Source organism: Carassius carassius, chromosome 10 (assembly GCF_963082965.1).
Source record: "Carassius carassius chromosome 10, fCarCar2.1, whole genome shotgun sequence".
Taxonomy (NCBI): domain Eukaryota; kingdom Metazoa; phylum Chordata; class Actinopteri; order Cypriniformes; family Cyprinidae; genus Carassius; species Carassius carassius.
In genome coordinates, this window is record NC_081764.1 from 17,032,025 (window position 1) to 17,048,091 (window position 16,067).

A 16,067-nucleotide genomic window follows, 5' to 3' on the forward strand; every position below is an offset into this window, starting at 1 on the left:
GAAGAGATGTTCAGATCAACTTCTCACATGTTGGATGAGAAACGAAACGGACTAAACGGAGACAACTTTTTTTTTTTTTTTTGTAAATTAGAACTTGCATACACGTTTGAAAAGCCAGAAATAAACGTCAGTTCTGTATAAGATGATTATTTTTATTTTACCTGTTTCATTCATCCAATTTTAGGGTAATGATTCACATCTATATTTTTTTACTTGAGACAATAGTTATTTATTTTTCATTGACTTTTCAAAGAAATATAGATGTGAATCATTACCCTAATTTTTTTTTTTAATTGGATGAATGAAAACACTTTGCATCTTTGTCTTATTTGCACCAACATTGTTTGATTTTAACATTTTGGAATCATCTATTTATATAGCATACTTTTATTTAGTCTCACTGGTAAAGACCTTTTTTTTATTTAAAACCAAATTTAAAAACTAAAATACTGAATGCTGATTAAGAAACATCTTATTGAATGTGTGTTGATTGTGTTGTTTGGATTGTAGAACAATGCAGTTATTGCCTTTAATTTCACATGGTTACAGTTAATCTTTAAATTTAAGGCCAGTTCTCTGTAGTTTCAACCCAATAAAAAACAAAAGCTAATGTCTGTAGCATCTATGTTTGTATTGAATGTAGGCTACTTACTGTGCAGTTACTGCTGTTAATTTCAGATGGTTGCAGTTATTGTTTTCAATAGCCAAAAGCCAGTTTGGCCTATTAAATACCAAACAAACATCTTGTTTATGCACACTTTCCTTCTTTCTTGTTTGTTGCTTAAAGATAAAAAAAAAAAAAAAAAAAATCAGAAATCGTTATCGGAATTGGTCGGTTTGCTTGTAAAAAAAAATCGGTATCGGAATCGGCCATGAAAAATCATGATCGGTGCATCCCTAAACTTGACACACAATCTGCCAAACACACAAAACTCGCAGCATATTTACAGAAAAATTAAAACACAAACATGTACTAAGATCTTCAGAAACAAAGATGAATTGGAGGAAATAAGGTAAAATGTATGAAAAGATCTTACTTCTGTAACACATTTTCCTGCGTTTGAAGTTAAGCACTGTGAAGTTGTTGACTGGTGTAGTCAGGTTCAACTGCACCGTTAGCACAGCCTCTCCATCAGCCTTTCCAGAGCAGAAAAGATCCACTCTGAACACTGGAGTGACACACAGAAAGCATGCTTACTGGAAGACCAAATTTGATTTTATTAAATATTCAAGTTGTAAACACTACAACTTGAAATGAGGGCCTCATTTTCAACTTTCTGAAATGTACAGGTTGCTTTTCCTTTTGTGCTGGCACTTAGCATTTGCCCGATTCCTACTAAACTACATGAGACGACCAATTAAAGACCTGTTCACACCAGTACGCATGTTCGTCGCAAAGATTTTGTCTGTTTTTGCACTGTTGTTTAAGAAAATGCAAACAAACATCAAACAGGCTGCATACAAATAAAAAAAAACTGACAATAAGTGGTTTAAACAGTATTACTGACAGTATGTGTTGTAAGAGCCATTTAGTTTTCACCATGGTGTTTATCAGGCAACACCAAATACAAGAGTACCGAGGAAGAGAGTCAGTACAGGATTCTTCCTCTGCTATTCACTGTCGCTCAGTAAAATCATCTGTTCGGAAGCGCCACCAAGTCACCAATAGTTTAATGTAACTGCAGCGGCTCTAGGCATGTGAACAAAAGCGTGAATCGTATAGGCTGTTCTTTATTCACAGTGCAATGGAGAAGAGATTTTAACACCTCTCCATGAAAAAAAAATTCAGTTACATTGACGCCATGTAAATGTTAATGTTAATTAAAATGCTTATTGCACCGAATTTGTCTTGGTGTGCACAGGCCTAACAGGAATAAAGAGTAGATAAAACCTTAAAAAAATAAATACGTTGTGATATATAAACTTTTTTATAAATAAATGTTTGACAAGAATAATTTTACTAATAGAAAAGGTCATTTTTATGCATGGACCATTAAACATACAAAGACGGAGTCAGAATCTTTTCACTTGAATATACAACAAATAAAATAAAAAAAAGAGAAATGTTTGACTAACCTGAACGAGTGCGCGGGACCTCCCCATGAGCAGAGATGTTGCTCTGAGGTTGATCCATGGCTGAAGTGTTTTCCACTTGAAACCCGAGCCTGTAATCCACCTAAACAGAAGACAAGGATTATGGAAAGTATCTAAATATATAGTTATTATGGATAAAGCGATTACAAAAGTTTGGGATTGGGATGTTTTTTATTTGGTTTTGAAAAAACTTTATTTCACTCATCAAGGCTGCATTTACTTGATTGATAATGCAGTAACAACAGTTATACTGTGAAATTTCACAATTTAAAAGTTGATTTCCATGTTTAAGTTTTTCTTTAAATATAAATCATGTGATGGCATGTCATTACTTTGGTCATGATCATTCTGCTGATTCGGTGCATAATAAATCTTTATTATAATTATCAGTTTAAAACGGTTGTGCTGCTTAATATTTTTGTGAAAACTCTAAAAATTTTAGGATTCTTTGACGAACAAAGTAAAAAAACAACAACTACTGACACCAAACTTGTGAATGATAGTGTACATAGGATACATGAACAGGGCCAACCTTGCTGCTGGAGTGCCATGTGAAATGCAGGCTGTTAGTGTCGCTAGGGACAGGCAGGATGAAGGAAAGAGCATAATGATTAACCACATCATCCCTCACATAGTACAACTCAGCATCGAGACCTGTAGAGTGATAGAGAGAATAATTAAAAAGATATAACTGATAAGGACAACAGAATTTAAACACGTTCACACAACCACCCTGCCTCATGAGAGTAAAATATAGTTTTATAATGCCAGACTCCATATCTGCTCTCATATGAACTCTATATTCCACCAATCAAAACATCCTACGTGCTCATTTAGGCTCAATGTATTCCACAGTGCCTGGAAGTATATGGTGCAAGAGGAAACCATGACAAAAATACATACAATACATTCTTTCAGCGTTGTGAAAACCACTGTGTGAAATCGTTCCACTTCCTCACAAGATCTGGATCCATTATATCATAGAGGGCAGGTATGACAGCCACTGAAATCTGATTATATTCTAGAACGTTTCACATTAAGCTTGATGGGAGCTATGAAACTACCAAGACTGTCGCCCAAGTTTTGTCCACAGTTCATTCCTCTCTCTCTCTAGCCTGTCCATTTAGAACCACATGGAATGGTTTTCATCCTTTATACCAAGAACAATATCCTAAGTTGCCACCTCCTCCATACAGTGGAGGAAAAACGTTCAAGTGTAGTATGTTTACGTTTAAGGACTTCACCCCTCAGAGCAAAACATCTCTGCTCTCCCCTCCCTGGCCTTCATTTTCAAACGAAGCTGTAATCTAAACAGTGTTTCCTTCCCGGCTACATTCCTGGGAGAGACTCGACCTGAAAAGCCTTTCTCCCAGTCAGCACAGCACACCTGTGATCCCAGTTCTACTGGAACCAGTCCCCAAAGAACAGCTGGAGAGTGGAAGTGATGATGAACCCGAGTCTGAAATCTAAAGTGGAGGCTGTTTCTCACACGAATGAGGCACAGTGACGTGTGAAGCTGATTGACAGCTGGAATCTTCTGCCATGCCTTGAGGCAAACCTTATCAAGACAAGGCACCATTGAGGGTGACTGGAGCCCATCAGTCTGTCGTGGGGTCTGCTCAAACATAAGGGGGATGGAAGTACACAAAATCTTTCTAAAACATATCTATCAAACAACAGTAAATGATTATTATTATTATTTTATTGCTAATATTTTTGATGTATTAGATGTACATCCTTAGGAGACATTTTGCTCTCCAAGGTTCAATTTGATAAAAAAAAAAAAAAGTTATTTTTACAGTATGATAGTTTGGTTTGCATAAATTAAAAATTAATCTAGCTCAGGATTGTTTTAATCATTATAACAATATAAGGTATTTTAAGAGAGCAAATGTGTTAAATAAAATAATTTACCCTAAAATAAAACCTCTTATCCCTTACCTTTATTTTGTTCCATAAAAGTATTTTATACATGTTCCATACATGTATGCATGTTCCATACAGTTAATTAGATCGTGAATAAGAAAGTCTCTCGGTCTGTAATCTCATTTTTTGTGCCAAATATATTTATTTGAATTGTAAAAATGAATTGTGTTACAATAATATAATTGTTTGAAATTACCTTGTCTTATTTATTAGTTAGAATATGTGTAACTCAATATTGTGACTAATAGTATAAGCTGAATAATAGAATCAACGATCAGTCAATAATTTGTTGTAATAATAATTAGATTAATCAATGATAATTTCATGTCCCCTTCAATAAAGACTTTAAGCTCCACAAATATGACCTTTTCTTGCCAAAACAGAGACATTCAGCTCCAGCTAGCAGCATTAAAGGATAGTTTGAGTTAACAGAAATCAGCTCTCCAGTGATATGAGGCTGCTGACCTATTGAGCAAATAGGCTGTGTAGCCCCCAAAACAGACACAATCAAGATGCAGGAGTCCTCAAAGTTCAGACAGACGTCTCGACTAACATAATCCCCTGAGCACAAAGGAAAAGAAAATTAGCCAGCTGTGAGAGACTACTGAGGCATGACTTATACTACAGATATACTCACAGACTTGAGACTAATTAACATTCCCATGTCTTGCACCATGTGACCTGTCTGAACCTACTTTTGTCCACACTGCTTTGATACACTATAGCTGGTGCTCACCGTAGCTAATTATGGCCATGAATCTTCTAGCCTTATTACTGTAAAGGAAATTATACAAGATGCAACTTTTTGTGAAATGTTGCTTGGGCACTTTCTCATACTCTCAAAAAGCTGCCCGTTGTATCATCACCTTAATAGTTTTCATTAGTAAGCATTGCTATATGATAAGAACTTTGTTTAGTGCTCTTAAGAATGTTTTCAGCAAGACTTTGTGAAAGGTTAACTACTAAAACTGAATGAAATAGAATAGCCTTTATTTCATCCTGTAACCTACAGATCTCTGTGCTAGTGTTATAAGGCTACTGGTTTTGAAAGCATCGATACTGTTTCTTACAGATAAGATTACCAGTGCGTTTGTCTTAACGAATGTAGTATCCCGTCAGCAATAACGTGCCTGTGCTCTCTACGGGCTTTTTTTTATTATTATTATTGCAAGTTTAAGTGTCGCAGATGCAGTGTTACCAGGTATTGTTATGGTAACAAAAACAAAAATAAAATAATTTGCTAACCCTCAACTGCAACTTCCTACTTTATTAACTAGCCAAAGTGACATATTACGTAGGGGAAAAAAAGCCAAAAGATCCTCTTAATTACTGATCTGGCAAAACAACAGAGGCTGGATCAGCGCTCTCACTCCAAACTCCCTTTCAAACCACATTCACATGAATTCCTCTCCATCATTTTCACACTATGGACATTGTACAACTTAAGACAAACTGTCTAAACTGGATTATACATGCAGACACTCACAGGAAGAATTTTAAAGTGCTAATTAGTCAGAAAACATCAAATTTTACATTTGAATATAAAAAATGACTCCAATGAGATTGGAACTGGCAGGAAAAGTTGGAAGTTGTAATGAAATACATTGAAGAGACATTTTTTTAAAATTGAAATTCCTTATTTTGTCAATCTCTGACACTAAAATGAGGATTTATTGCGAAAGGAATTTGCAGCAGGAACGAGCCTTAGCTCAGTCATAGACTTAACCCACAAAACAGTGGATGAAGAGGGTGTTGAAGTTCATGGGTCAAGTGTGCTCAACCCTCTGACCAGAAGATTCAAAAATAAAGCAGGAGGTTGTTTGAAAACAGTTTCCTGTGTGGCATAAAGTGCTCCCACCCTTGAAGAAGGGCTCCATTACAGGATGATTAGGAGATTGAGTTTATTATAACATATGTGCAGTCTGTGTTTTCCAGCTTGTTTATTTGTGACTCTGTGGGGACCATTTTTAACCTCTTTTCTTTATGCTCAAGTAACAAGTATATTTCAAATAGCTGCGGTTAACCATACGTCTTGAAAAAAAAAAAAAAGTGGTTTCCGCTTTCTGCAAAACTAAATCTTTGCATCCCCCTCACAGCAGTGCTCTGTAATGTCTTTTTATGTAGCTTCTAAACCCCTTTCATGGTTCAATTGCTTCCACTCTGAAAAAGCAGAGACCAGGGAGAAAACATGTCCACGGGGCGAGACTTCGATACACCATTATGTTGGATGGATCTTGTTCAAAGATCTTGCCAAAGACCCAGCTTTGTTTGAGAGTCATCTTCAAGCTTGCCAGTGAGGAAAAAAAAAGAAAAGAAAGAGACATGGCAGAACTGGAAGTGCAAAGAGAACAGGCCAGACTAAATTCTTAGATATATCGGATTAATGTGTCAATAACTCCTAGAAAAAAAATACCACTCTTTGGTGGTTTAAAAAACATCAAAATGTACTACTTATGATGTAATTACCTCAGAACAATAATAATTTATGGTTTATTAAATGTGGTCTAGGACAACAAGACTTTTCGGTTTTGAACACTCAGCACAGAAAAAAATGAAGTTACAGACAATACATGAATAACAATACATGAATGAAATGAAAAGACATGAATGATTTAAATCCATGTAATTCCCCACAGCCAAAGGAACAGACCTGCGGTTTTGGATTTCTTGGCCTCTGGAGATCACATTTCTGCCTTCAGAAAGGTACAACAAAAAAGCGAGAGCCAGGAGAAGAGGTAAGCACAGGTAGAACAAAGAGGCTCCTGTACTCAGAGTCCGATTTATCCTCAGTCCCTCAGTGCACAGGACATAACAGCAGCCAAGGTCAGAGAGAGAGCGGGACAGAGGGGAGATCAAGTGATCAAGTTCTAGCATAACAAATCAAATAAGAAATCAACAGACAGATTTACAAGCAGACTTGAAGTATGTTAAGTATTTCAAAAGCTTGATTTTTAAGATTTCAAATCCTGAAGAGCTATATCTAATTGGCATTGGCTGGAATGAAATTTTGATGGTATGATAACCTTAAGCAAAAATATCACAGTTTCTCATTATTGTGATTACGGATCTGAAATAACTTAATAAATAGGTGTGATATAAACAAATTCAAACAAAAATTAAACTGTGTTTACCTCACAAACAACCAAAAATCCCGTGACTGGCTCTTCCTCAGATATGCACATTGCTCTCTGGTACTTCAAAACAAGTCACAGTTTTCCATTGGACTCAAAAACCGGTGCACTCCAGAATGAAAGCTGGGTCGAAACGAGAACTCAGTGTTAAGTAATAATAAGTTTGAATTCTTTTATGCGTTTCATCAGTATTATAGTTGTATTTGTTTGCCCATGATTGGCGTAATACCACGTGTAGTAAACCGTTTTGTATTTTCTGGTCTTATTTAATGCTGCTTATATGCCGATTATCAAGAGTAATTATTGTATTATTATTTTTTTTTTTTACAATGAAACAGACAAGCAAAACAAAGCAGATTATAGACATTTATTATTTAAAACCTTTATTATTAACCAGGGCTGTGTATTGGCAAGAATCTGGCGATACGATACGTATCACGATACAGGGATTGCGATACGATGTGTTACTGTAAGCAAGGCGATATACTGGGATATTTCTTATTTTGGAAATAGGATATACTTTTTGAAAAGCTGTCAGTAAAAACACACCACCATATGCAAACCTTAGCAAAAAATCAATAGGCCTAAATAAATAAAAATTGTTTAACCAGAACACAGTGGGATCTACATTTGCAATAATCAGTCCCTGTAACATTCAATGTTATTGAACAACTTTTTGTGCAGTATGAAAAGAGGGGAAATTTAAGTGCTTGCAGGATTCTTTAGTTAAATGTATAAATTGTATTCTATAAAAAAAGACCATATATATATATATATATATATATATATATATAGACCCTGCCTTTGAAGGTTAATAGTCTAAGTTTAGAATTGTCACATACAATGCCATAACATTTTGATCTGAACAAAAAAAATTACATCTGCTTAATAGCAATGAAAAATAAAGTGGTTGCAAGATTCCTAAAGAAAACAAAACAATTGTAAAAGAATAAAATAAATACAGATGTTAAACATTTGACAAACATTTGTCTTAAACATAAGACAAATTATAATTAGGCTGGGCTACTGTATGTGTTTTTATCACTGCCGTATTCGCAAGTATTATCCAAGCAATTTAAGTACACGTTTTATCATGTGTAAAATTACTGATTAACATGGCGGATAAAAGCAGCTATTTTTTTTTTTACACCAACAATATACTATAGGCGTACTACTTACAGAACTCAGGTGAACTTTTTTAAATTTCTTGATGTGCTGTTGTGGTAGGCACATATTTGAAACACTGTCTTTGTCTTGTTCTTTTTCGATTTAAAGTGCTCCCACACAGCTGAGGTCTTCGGCATTTTTGTCTTCCCTTCCAGACGAACAGAATCATGACATTGGCTCATGGGCAATTCATATTCAAGCGTGAATGAGAACCGTTTTGTGGGGGATGGCAGGTGTTTAAAAAAAAAAAAAAAAATCAAATGCCAACTCACTGAATGAATATTCGAAAAAGAATTTATATTTTGGTCCATCCCTAGAAAATTCATGAAATACGTAGAATCGCAGAGACCACAACACGAGCACTGTCCTAACTGCACAAAATGCCTCAACACAAGAGAAAGCTGCAGCCGTCTGCCAACGCCACATTCCCAGGGCGGACGTTACTACAAAAGCCCAAATGACACCACACTTCAGCTTTGTACACCAATAACAAACTATATTAAAGCTAACATTAGTGGCGTTCCCTAATGCTAGTATTTCCTGTCACTGTCTAAGAGATGAAGACTGCTATCTAATGGTCGGGATATGAACTCAAATGAAACAACTGCCATACATCTTGTATGATTATTTTTTTTTATTTTTTATATCAATATTCAATTTTTGAGAATAGATACAGTATTGCCAAACAAAATATTGTGATACTCACATGTATCGATATTTTCTTACATAATTTTTATGAACATTAATTTGTTTTTTGTTTTTGTAGATGTTTCTGCAAAAGAAAAGTAAAGGTTGCACTAATTGTTACCTCAATTGTTTACATTTTTAAATTTAGATTTTAATTAATATTTTATTAATAGTAATAATAGTTCAAGGTTCACAGGATGCAGTATTCACACAGGGGTGTGGAAGCCAAAAGGGCAGAGGAGTCAAACCAAACCAAAGAAAGTGGTGGAACATGCAAAATAAGGAGCTCTGGAGTCTCATTATCATCAAGAATGGTAGCATGGTGGCTATATTGGAGTCCCTCAATTGTAAGAGTTCAAATCAGATCGTCAGGAGGGTAATCAGTGTAATACCAAACAGGTGTGGGCTAAAAGTAAATGATACACTAGCAGGCAGGCTGACCCAGAATGCAACGCTGCAATGGATAGAAAACATCTCAGTTACGTATGTAACCATGAGATGCTGCGGTGACGTCACAATATAGGAACACCTCTCGGTGTGACGAATGTCTGAAGCCCTATACCATCCCGCCAGTCCTATTGGCCAATTAGCGCTTGGCACCGCCCCACGCATGCGTACACATCGTATACCTTGGTGCAGCGCACTATTTTGCTCAGATTTCATGAACTGAAGAAGAATGCTATCAAGGTATGGAACGGCCGGGACCGCAGCATTTCGTTCCCTATTCAGGGAACCGTGGTTACATACGTAACCGAGATGTTCCCTTTCATAGGTCACTTTGATGCTGCGGTGATGTCACCGTATGGGAACCCTATACCATAACGCCTGACGTACCTGATAGCTGTGATCCAAGGAAGCATCTGCTCAAGTGGAGAGAAACCGGGAGCCAGGAGCTGTCCTCACTTCCAGACTGTAAGACTTGATAAAAGTGCTCGGTGAGGACCATCCTGCCGCAGCACAGATATCATCCATAGAAGATCCACTGAGAAAAGCTTGTGAAGAAGCCACCGCTCTCATGGAATGAGCTCTAACTCCTAAGGGCGAAGCGAGTCCGCGCGCCTCATAGGCTAAAGATATTGCCTCCACCAGCCAATGGGATATGCGTTGTTTTGTGACAGCATATGGCCTTTATTCTTGTGTCCGAAACAAACAAACAGCTGGTCAGACTCGCGCCATGGGGCTGTTCGATCAACATAAGTCTTTAGCGCTCTGACAGGGCAAAGACTCAGATCTCCTGGCCCTGCCTCTGCAGGGGGTAAAGCCTCCAAGACCACTTGTTGAAAGCGGAAAGGGTTAGAAGCGACCTTAGGGACATAATTAGGCCTCGGTCGCAGCAATACCTTCACAGAGCCTGGTGCAAATTCCATGCACGAGGGTGTAACAGAAAGAGCCTGTAAATCCCTAACTCTCTTGAGGGAGGATAAAGCCGCAAGAAGAACTGTCTTTAGAGTCAGGATTTTATCCGGTATAGTTTCCAAGGGCTCAAACGGATGCCCTGAGAAACCTTGCAACACAATGGATAAATCCCATGAAGGAACTCGCAAAGGGTGGAAAGGCTTCGGCTGTCGCGCACCCTGTATAAAACGAGAAACCAGCGGATGACGACCCACTGAAGCACCATCTATATATACGTGGTTAGCTGAAATGGCTGCCACGTAAACTTTCAGAGTGGCTGGCGTTACTCCATCAGAGAAACGGTCCTGAAGGAACTCCAGTACTGAAGCCACTGGGAAGTAAACTGGATCCATATTACGAATTCCACACTAGGTCGTAAACAGTTTCCATTTGAAAGCATATAAGCGTCTCCTAGAAGCTACTCTAGAATTCATTATAGTCTCTGTGGTTTCAACAGAAAGACCGGCACATACTAACTCACTCAGAGGCCACGCCCACAGCTTCCATAGATCTGGCCTTGGGTGCCAAATCATTCCCTGTGCTTGCGATAATAAATCCTGTCTGAGGGGAATATCCCATGGAGAGCCCGCTAACAGACTAACCAGGTCCGCAAACCACAGCTGTGTGGGCCACCAAGGAGCCACCAGCAGCAGCTGCTCCACTCTGTCCAGCCGTATCCTGGATAATAGGGCTGGACGATTCATCGAAAAATAATCAAAACTGAAATTCATAACCTCTAACCGACGTAATTTTCCCATGTGTTATTTCGTTTTTTTAATCCTGTTAACACTTCCCCCTTAAAAGCATAGCGTGTGTGTAGCCACATGACTCTGCCCCGTCCAGTCAGTGGCATAAAAGCAAAACATGGAGGTGAACGCCGGTTCAACACATACTGATGGCGCGTGACCGTTGAGCCTTGCGTCTTCACTAAACTTTGTCAGTTGTATTTGTTTTATGGTTTGGGCATTCAAGCGATTAGATGAACGGATGTGTATTCTTATATCGAGTTACCATGTTCGCACAGCTGCATTGTGGCTTGAACCAGGGCTGGACTGGGACAAAAAAATCGCCCCGGGCATTTTTGCCCAGACCGGCCCACTATATGATCATAAACAACACCCATCTTTGCACGCCCTTAATTATATGCATACCAACTCCTATTAATTAAAACCACTAATGCCATGTAAAGAGTGAGTATAGGAACGAGTGAGAGTTAACAGATGAAATAAGTCAAAATGTTATATTTATTAATACAGTTGAACTATACTCCACAGCGGTGAATCATAAAACAATCTATAAGCGGCTCTGGCATAGCAATACCAGTGTTTCTTACAGGATTTTTGTTAAAACTATGGTGGTGTGTCCTTGGTCCTTCTAGGGGGGTTCGGGGGCATGCCCCCCGTGAGAAAATTTTGTGCATTTTAAATGTTAAATTCATTAATCTGGTGCACTTTGAGAGTTCAAAATTAAAAGCTCCAACCCATATTCAGTGTGCAAATTAAACAAAGAAAAATTCAAACCTCTTTTAGTTACAGTGTCTATTTACATTACACCTATACATAATAATAGTTATAATATTAATCCAATGACAGTAATAGCCATATTTTGTAAAACAAATGCACAAAAAAATAAAGGAAACTTACTTAATTAGTTGTACCAATTTCTATACTTGAAAGAGATAAGCACATGATCTTTTATTTTGACGCAAACTGCATCAAGCTTTTATTTTGGCGGAAAACATGGTTTACAAACGCCTCTTATTAAATTTCTAGTGAATTGCGGTAATTCAGAACTCGTTTAAAGTTGTGATTGGGCCAGCCCAGTGTCAATCAAGAAAAGACCCAATGGGCCGCTGATCTAGGCGTTTCATGGGCTGGTCTGTCAGAAAAAAAAAACTAACACTGACTTTGACCAATGCATTACACCGGCACAAACCCAGCGCCGCCAATTAAGCAAAACAAAACAAAACGAATGGGCCGCCGATGTACAAATTGTATGGGCCGTTAAAAAAAAAAAAAAAAGTATGAGTATGAGATATATCGGCGCAAAAAGCACGTCGGCCCACCGGGCAAATGCCCGGTATGCCCAATGGCCAGTCCAGCCATGGCTTGAACACTCATATAAACAGTAGATGCACGCGCGCACAGAGGAACACAGAAACTAGTTGTCAGCGCTGTCCTGTGATTTATTACTAAAGTAGCTTAGAATCTCAAAACTTATTATAGCATGTTTGTGTGCAGCGCACATGAAGCACAAGCGCGTGCACAGAGAGCAGCAGTCGGCGGTCGCGCTGCGGGTTCCCGGTTTGTATCCGTTCTCGGACTGTTCTGTGTATTTTAACTGTTGAAAAGGTTGTTCAGAGTCGAAACTATGATACAGAAAACTACATCAGTATATCATCATAAATGCAGCCGATTTTGTCTTACGTGAACATAAACAGATGAGAAAGAAAACACACGTGCAGTATTTTTGCTTAATGAGACAACATCCTAATAAACACGCTGCCTGTCATTAATGTTAATCAAAGAACAAAAGAAAATCATTCACTGATCTTGACTGAATTTATTTAATAACTTTAATTGATTAATCTTTATTTTATTTATAAAAAGAAAACTATGCAGTGTTTTTAAACTTTTAATTACAGTTTCTGTACCTGCTTATTGATTTGTTTGTTCCTTTCTTATTACTGACCTATCTTATTACTTGTCTTTAACACTTGAATATTTGAAATTTATATTAATCTAGTTGTTTTTGCTATGGTATTTTTTTTTTATCACAGGCAAAATTCCTCTTGCAGTGTTTTGTAGGCTGCTTATTTTTGCTCATGTTATTCAGCTGCAACAGAAAGCTTTGTAAAAATGTTTGACATCTAAATTTTTGACTTAATTTTTTTTATATTGGATTTTTTATCTTATTGGAATCGAAACTAGGAATCGATAAGAATCGGAATCGATAAAATCCAAGCGATACCCAACCCTAGTAAGAAATGTTGAGAACATCAGCACCTAGAAAGGACCTCTACATCCCTGAAAGACAGCGGAGACCAGGACAACTAGAGCCCCAGATACAGATCCCCTGTAAAGACCTTGTCTCAGAGGAGCACCAGGACAAGACCACAGGAAACAGATGATTCTTCTGCACAATCTGACTTTGCTGCAGCCTGGAATTGAACTACTGGTTTCGTCCGGTCAGAGGAGAATTGGCCCCCCAACTGAGCCTGGTTTCTCCCAAGGTTTTTTTCTCCATTCCGTCACCGATGGAGTTTTGGTTCCTTGCCGCTGTCGCCTCTTACTTGCTTAGTTGGGGTCACTTCATCTACAGCGATATCGTTGACTTGATTGCAAATAAATGCACAGACACTATTTAACTGAACAGAGATGACATAACTGAATTCAATGATGAACTGCCTTTAACTATCATTTTGCATTATTGACACTGTTTTCCTGATGAATGTTGTTCAGTTGCTTTGACGCAATGTATTTTGTTTAAAGTGCTATATAAATAAAGGTGACTTTGACTTTGAAAGTCAATCATATTTACAGTACAAACCTTGTCAGTGAACTATGAGGGCAAAAAAAACAAAATCGAAACAAAATAATTGTTCATTAATCGTAATCGAGGTAAAATGTTCAACTAATAGAGGTTTTGATTTTAGGCCATAATCGTCCAGTCCTACTGGATAACACCGCTGGAATTAGACGAATCGGGGGAAAAGCATACAAGCTGGTTCTGGGCCAATTGTGAGCTAATGCATCCAAGCCCAGGGGCAATGGAGGGCATGGGGGAACCACAGCGGGCAATGCGTAGTCATGCTTGATATGAATAAGTCCACTCTTGCTTCTCCAAAAATCTGCCATAAGAGGCTCACCATTTCGGGGTGCAACCTCGATTGTCTGCGATTGTGCTAACACCAGCCAATTGTCTAAGTAGTTCAACACACGAACGCCCTGGAGCCGCAACGGGGCCAGAGCTGCGTCCATGCATTTTGAAAAAGTTCGGGGAGCCAGAGCTAAGCCAAAGGGAAGAACGCGGTATTGATACGCTTTGCCCTCTAAAGCGAATCTGAGGAACTTTCTGTGTCTCTTGATGATCTGAATATGAAAATATGCATCCTTCAGATAGATCGTGACAAACCAGTTGTTTGGTTGAATCTGAGACAAAATAGACCATACCGTTAACATCTTGAATAGCTAGTCCTGAGTGCAAGATTCAAACGGCGTAAATCAAATGGTTGCAACCCGCCATCTCTTTTTTGCACAACAAAATAGCGGTTGTAAAAAACCTGACTCCATCTGAGAGGGGTGTACTTCCTCTATAGTCCCTTTGCTCAGCAGAGCTGACATCTCCTGTCGCAGCACCGCTATTTCCTTTGGCTTCACAACCGTGGGAAGAATTCCGCGGAAAGGAGGCGGGCCTTTTCGAAACTGAATGGTGTATCCGTGACGAATTGTGCGTAACACCCATTGTGAAATGCCGGGCAAGCGTTCCCACGCGGCCCGAAACAACATTAGCGGTTTCAAGATTTCCGCCTTCTGCGACGTTTTCATACGCGTTAAAATGTCCGGGCACGAAAAGCTCGCGGCGTCCGTAAGCAGGGGAAGCGCATGCGTCAAAGTTTTTGCGTCTCGTTTTGTATAATCCTCAAGCGTGTCCACGGCAGGAATTAATCCAACAAGATGAACATCGGGCTCTGCCGCTAGCGAAAAAGCGGCGGCTGTATGTCTTTGCCAGACCCTTGAACCGTCCCTTGAACCGGATTCTGAAAGCTGAATTGCGCAGAGTGTCTGAGGGAACGCTCGGCATGATAACTCGATCCAATGCTGCTCGAAGCGCCCTTTGCGGCGAGACAGTCATTGTTTGAGTGTGGGGACTGCAGCGAGAGGGTTGGATGCGCAAAAGCGGTCCAACAGCGCTCTCTAGTGGAGGGCACAGTCCCTGGCAAGCAGCGAGAGTATCAGGAGCTGCTATTCGGGGCCCGAGAACGAGAGGCATTAGACGTATTGTTCAGGCGCGCGGAATGCGCGCTCATAATGGAAGCGACTCGGTCGGGATGCGCATGCGGTGCGACGTGCCCGTTTTTTCCAGGTGCGGCCGCACCGCATCGAGTTAAAATCATCTCAAATTTTCAGAATGCCGCAAGCGCACCGCGGGTCATGTGACAAGAACTAAACATTCAGCTTCATCCTTTCTCGTTACAACGTTGAAAGCTCAGCCAAGATGAAGGAACAGCTGATCATAGCTGTATATGGATTGCCATTTTGAAATAAATTTAGTAGCAGAGGTACTGAAAGCGATTTTTTGTGCTGCAAATCCATTTATCCTTTGCTGAAATTTCTGCATTTTCATGGAGAGAGCGCATCATTGTTGCTTAGCAACGGCAGACGCCTCAGGAGCGCTTCTGCCCGAAACGCTTTGGAAAGGAGGAGAAAGCGGCGCGCCTAGCGTTTTCCACGCGTTTTTAGGCATCATATGTGAATGGCCCCTTATTCATTCATTCATTATTTTTTGCTTGCATACATCTTCAAATATGCCATGGAGAATCACAGAAAGTCACCAAATTAGGTTTTATTGTGAATTTTTATTTATTTTTTTGCGAAATTCGAATATCATTTTTATTTATCGAATAATTAGAGCAGAACGAATATTCGAATGTTCGACTATCCGTGC

The 16,067-nt window shown here is 38.9% G+C and overlaps 1 protein-coding gene across 2 annotated transcripts in view; it reads right to left on the bottom strand.

Annotated features, from left to right (window-relative positions):
• Positions 1–16,067, bottom strand: part of LOC132151903 (tyrosine-protein kinase RYK-like) — a 68,044-nt gene that overhangs the window by 21,758 nt on the left and 30,219 nt on the right. For both annotated transcript variants that reach the window (XM_059560423.1, XM_059560422.1), the window contains exons 2-4: positions 2,627–2,748; positions 2,077–2,176; positions 1,038–1,169 (exon numbers count right to left, since the gene is read on the bottom strand). In XM_059560423.1, the coding sequence (XP_059416406.1) occupies positions 1,038–1,169; positions 2,077–2,176; positions 2,627–2,748 (354 nt within the window). The remainder of the gene's footprint in view (positions 1–1,037; positions 1,170–2,076; positions 2,177–2,626; positions 2,749–16,067) is intronic.